Source organism: Bombus pascuorum, chromosome 1 (assembly GCF_905332965.1).
Source record: "Bombus pascuorum chromosome 1, iyBomPasc1.1, whole genome shotgun sequence".
NCBI lineage: Eukaryota > Metazoa > Arthropoda > Insecta > Hymenoptera > Apidae > Bombus > Bombus pascuorum.
In genome coordinates, this window is record NC_083488.1 from 14,467,348 (window position 1) to 14,473,347 (window position 6,000).

General features: G+C 31.9%; 1 protein-coding gene across 1 annotated transcript in view; it reads right to left on the reverse strand.

The window, feature by feature from the left end:
• The window catches only part of LOC132914721 (lachesin-like), a 54,073-nt gene extending 48,603 nt beyond the window's left edge, over positions 1-5,470 (reverse strand). The window contains exon 1 of the mRNA XM_060974069.1: positions 5,404-5,470. Coding sequence (XP_060830052.1) covers positions 5,404-5,470 — 67 coding nt within the window. The remainder of the gene's footprint in view (positions 1-5,403) is intronic.
• Between the last annotated feature and the right edge of the window lie 530 nt (positions 5,471-6,000).

Genomic DNA, 6,000 nt, shown 5'->3' on the forward strand with positions numbered 1-6,000 from the left:
AACCGAACTCACGGTCCTCGGTTAATCGATAGGAATTGATACTCGCGATGCTAGAAAGCGGTGTCATTACGAATTGGTAAGCCACATGCTTTCATTTCAGCATGTCTCTTTTGTACTTCCACTTCAAGGAAATGCTATCTGCACTTATTATGAGGTACATGCTTCTGTGAGAATGGAAGTATGTACTAGAAATAACCGCGATTGCAGAATGGTAGTTCCGCCCTTACAATAAAGACTCGAAGCTTGTTTCAAACGAGTTCCAAGATCGCCAACTATTCGATGTATTTGATGATCGAATTGCGACTTTGGAAGCGTTACGCATTTTTGAGAACATCTTAAATGCGATTATGATACATACTTGTGAATTGTGCGAAAACATAGCGCGTGAAATCATCAAAGAATAATTAAAATCTGTGTGTGTCACGAATTCGAAGAATATGAGCTTCTCTGCTGTTATTCTCTTGTTATGTGGTCCATCCTAAATGACGATTTTTACGAATTTCATACTGTTTCTGAGAATTGATATTCTTTGATGCTTTTGATAAATATTATCAGTCTATGGTATCGATACCAATAGAGAAACAAAATAGACCTATTAATTAATTAGAATAAGTTTTGCGACAATATGACGATGATCATTCGTAAAGGATGATTGCTACTGAAGATTCAACTTCAAAAGAAACTGTCGATGTCGAAGTCTGGAGGATAATTGATGATTTCATGGAAAGTAAAGCACGGATTGTGATGCGGTGGAGTCTTGCTGAGTGTACGAAGCGTCGGTAACCTGTACAAAGGTTACTGCATTCGCTCCAATTATTCATTAACTTTCACGGAAGAATTAACGGATAATAAGCGGAGAAAAAGTTAAAGTAAAGTCACAATTCATTCGGGGAATGTATTCGATTGAAGAGCACGATGCGCGCTTTCATAACAAGTCTATTTAATGGGATTTGGCAAGTTGCTAAGTGAGAAAATGAAAAACCAGCTGTCCTTCAGTTTCTCGTGTTTACTAGCAAGTGGAAAAAAGGAAATGGACGAATTTCGGATCTTTTCCAAGAGACCCCCGATAGTTTGAAAGGTTCATTTCACGACGAGACGTTAATAGTAAAGAATGTGCAACGAACTGCGTTCTAGTAGACAACTAGAACAACCAAATGGTCGGTGTAATGGATTATGGATTATCTGCTCGTATCTCATGTTTATGATTTTGTTTATTCAATCTGAATCTATTATATTAGAAAAAAGTATTTTTTGCGGTATACGTAGATTAAATATTAAAACATGAACTTGAGAAATACTTTGTACAAACTGTTGAAGTTACGTCTATATGTGTATACACGAAATGCATAAATACCCTACATTACTTGCAAGCAATAATTAGTAATTATAGATAAAATAATCAATCATCCAAAGAGAATAATCAGATGTTGACAATTAAGTTTATTAGGGTATATTGATAACATGATTATACTTTTTTTATTTCACAATGCGTATGATAAATATGAAATGTGCGTATCTCGAGTTCGTTGTTTATTACTGCATTATATTTTGAAAGTACAGAATAAACGTAAGCGTAAAAACTATCGTAACTCGATGATCTCACATCTCTGGATCGATGGAAATTTGTAAAAAAAAAATCGTGTATAATTGATTTTGCACCTGATTTTGCAACGTATTCTACTCACTAATAAGAACAAAAGTCTATAAGGAATCGTGGGTTGCAAATGAATCCTTCTTCCGGAAAAAAGATGTTAAGGTTTTAATAATTTTCAAATTTTCTTTCTTCACAACGTGTTTACATTCTGCAGTCAGATGCAGTGAAAATAGCACCTACTATTATTATATATCCCATATTTTCTTTTCTTTTTCCCTTTCTGTTTAAATACAAGATTTTCTACAAAGTTACGTATTGATTTTGTATTGTAAAAATCACATTCAATCGGATGTTGTAACTATTTAACCTTTTAGGTACGATGCACCACTATAGTGGCTATGCGGATGTCATCTTATATTACGACGCGTCACTATAGTGGCTCACTTTACTAACTCATTTGCTCACCGTTTGAATTAAATGATCTTTTTCCTTTACTTTTTTTTTTGCTCTCACAACGTTTTATAACAGTGTTAGCAATATACAAGCAGAATATATTTATTTTTTGTTTTTGATACGTCAGTGTCAGGCATCAATTGTTGCTTTTCGTTTAAATATATATATCATTATTAGATACTCTTTTTAACATGTCAATCTTATAATTTTTTAGAATCTTCAACCTCAAAATGTCGCTTCAAAATAGAAAACTAAGAGCAGTTTGACAGACACTATCGCGTTGAGTGTGAAGATTGTGACGTGGGTCTTTATGTGTCGTACCGTGCTTTAAAATATATCACACTCAATTGTATTATTAATTATTAAAGTAAATTATTGAAGTTAATATGCATCATATTTTTAAGAAAAATTATAATTTAGATATCAGAAACTTCATTCCAATGTGCCTGTGTAGAGAACATTATCCGTTATACTTTGCAGTGGTGTATCGTTCACGCGTAATTCGCGTCAAACTCTGCCGTACAGAGAAACAGCCCTGCGCAAAATTCAGCCGTACCTAAGAGATTAACGGGTGTAATCTATTCATTTGAACTATAAACAATTTCTTTTGTCAAGGAAAAAAGTGCAGTGCCGTAAAATCTCATAAATAGTCACATATGAGGAACAGGTCTACGTCTTATCAATCTTATCTCAAACAATTCGTTTAAAAATTTCTGTATCAGTCGATTAAGGTGAGATAGAGTACCATTGTGCATAAAATGAGTGAAGTGATGATTCTATTGTGGTATAATTACACGTAATTCGCTTAGGAGATGTGAGCATAGAAATTGCAAGTATGTTGCAACTCTTCATCGATGTAGGTAAGAAAATAGGGCTCATAATATGATTTCCAATAATTCCTGTCTATACTTTTGTGCTGAATCATCCTTGGTTAAATTACTCAACCACTACATGTGGATATCTAAAGCCTAAATTTTGACAATCTGTCGATTGAGAATACTACAACTTAAAAAACTTCCTTCATTCGTAAATAATATATGCTTCAATAAGTGTAGGACGAGTTGTAGCTTATGTAGCATTCGACGACAAAAATTTCATCAAGTAGTATAGTCATTCGTTTGAAGTGCTTGAACTCGACGAATCTTGTAAGGTTGTAAGGCTTTTTCTCGAATTATTCATGTGATTGCCGAACCATTTTATGTAAGTCTAATAGCAGATAAGCACGAGAAAAAGCGATAATTAACCTGTTCTTTTTTACACCAATTAATAAAGGATCGACCATCAGATATCGCAATTTATTTTTGATTACTACATTATTAACACAGCCGCTAAAAGTTGCAATATTACGGGATGTCTCCATATAGATATCTTCCATTATTCCTATATTCTGATATATTTCACGAGCTGGTTTGTAATCTCCCGTTACTTCGAAAATAATACGCTGCTTTCTCATTAAATATAAATATAAATGTAAACATATTGAAAACAAAGCTAGTTTAAGAATTATGAACACTTTAACATTTATTTTCGGAAGAAGGAATGATTTGCGACTCATAGTACCTGTGAGACTTTTGTTCCTTGTAACGAGTTGAATTCGTTGCAAATTGTGAAAATTATTGACCTTGAAGATCAAGTTTGCACGAACTTTTTTTTAAAAATCTCTTCCGAGCCAGGGGCGTAGAATCATGTTAATATGATTTTTACATCTCACATTACAGGTCAATATCTCCGTAATTTCAGGAAATTTCAGGTTAAAAACGACCTATTGCAGTATTTGATATTTGACAATAAATCGTGATATTTTAGTTGCATTATATCTCTTTTGACGAAATTAAAATTCACAGACCAAGTGATCAAAAATTGTACGAATGAACAATACAAATCTGCCTAAGTGTGGAGCACTTTGTAACATATTACTTATAAATATAATAGAATATCTTTTTGTATTTGATCTAAAGATAGAAAGAAAATGTTATACGTTTTTGCAATTACTTCCTTTTATAGTAGCCATTATTTTACCCAAATTGTTACTAAAAGTATCTCATACATATGAAAATATCGAAAACTTCTCCTAAGAAAAATTGCAACAAGTGTGAAAAAAGAGGAGAGCAGTAGAAGGAAGGAAAAACGTGTACATTTGCAACCACGGTGGGTTTCGCATTCTTTTTATGTGGTTCATACAAGTATTTTTGGGAAGTTGCAGCTTCATTCGATTTGTATGTAAAAAGAGAACAGCATAGCTGGCTCGGTCCGTAAAAAGTATTACTAATATTTCACTGGGAAGGAATGTCGTAAGGTTAATATAAGCGCATATTATCGGTGATAGTGTGCATTTCAAAGGCGGATTAGTTTCGGTATTGTATTTACAAGTGGTCGTGAAGTGAACAGCTTAGATGTAAAATTGATCATGCAATCTGTGGATGCATTATAATAACTCCCGGTATTCGTTGTATTTTGTCCGTTTTTCAAATTCTTATGGAAATAATTTTCCACGGTAATTAACGATCTTAGAAACTGGTTACTGAATATTGTTAGCTGAGATAATTTTGTTTTCCTTTCGCGAGCAATGGATGAGGAGAAGTTGCTCGCATGTACATCGTATCGTATATAAATAACTATATACATAGTTAATTACTTCAATTGTTTCCATTTAAATTTAATTGCTTTCGTTAAAAACAAGATTGATCGTGTGCCAAAACATTCGTTATTTATGTTTTGTTTAGGATTAAACGCTATGCGATATTGTGATTGTGCGCTAAAAATTTTCACTAAGTTGAGATTGCAATCTCAAATACTATCAATTTGCAGATTTTATTTGTAAATATTAACAAATCCGATAAAATAATAGAAATTCTTACATAGAAACAAGATTAATTATCAGCCTTTGCTCTTTTCTTACAAGCTAGATAGCTTCTTATCGAGAATACTTCAGAAAATGCAGGATTAAAAAAACAAAGTTTGTTTTTTTTAAGAATGTTGAAGGTGTCTTTTAAATTAATGAGAATATCGGTATCAAAACTTCAAGGCATGTTAAATTTGATTATTGATATTATTATATTATTACTTATATGTTATTATTACACTTGATATTATTTGAAATATTTTTGTTTCATATTTGCCGATAGAAATGTGATCATATCATATAAGATGATAATTATCGTGACGTGTTGTTCGTTTATGTTCGTTGACGAAATTTCAAGTAATATTTTGACAGATATCATACGTGTTATTTTTAATAGTTGTGGAAAAATGTGCCAACTAAGTTACTTATTTGAAATATTTATAACATTATGTGTATTCAAGTGTATTGTGAAATGAAAATGCTTCATTAAAATTTTTTTTTGCGTGAGACTTACCAAAAATGTCGTTCGGATAAATTAAGAGAGCTATTAACATCATCAGTGCTTTTCGCCTATCCACCATTTTGTTATGATCTTCGATCTAGCTGGAACAATAGAAAAAGGTAATTAAACGCATGAAAAAGAAAGGATTAGCACAATATTCGAAATAATTAAACAGCAGTAATAAACCATTTTAGCTTTATAAACAAATAGAACTCTTAACTTTACGTGTGAAATTTCCGTTTAATTTCACCATTATTATAACATAAATTAAAAACATTCCGCTGTTGTTACAACGACTTGAATATTTCATTTCCAAATTGGTAAAAACACATTAAATTAATGATCGCAAGAATCATTAACACAAAGTTAAACGTAATTTCTCGATCGTTCAAAATAATTGTCATCTTTGAAAAACTATTTAAAACAGAGCCCTTTACCTTTAAAGAATACAAGATTGTTAAATATTTTGTTATAGTACTCAAATTATATTTAGTTCGATCAGTGTTTTATTAAATGCGAAGTATTGGCAGAAAATCCGCGATCTTCTTCAATTTAATACCAATTTGTTTCTCATCCTATACGATAAGAAGAGCTCGATAGAAATAAAAG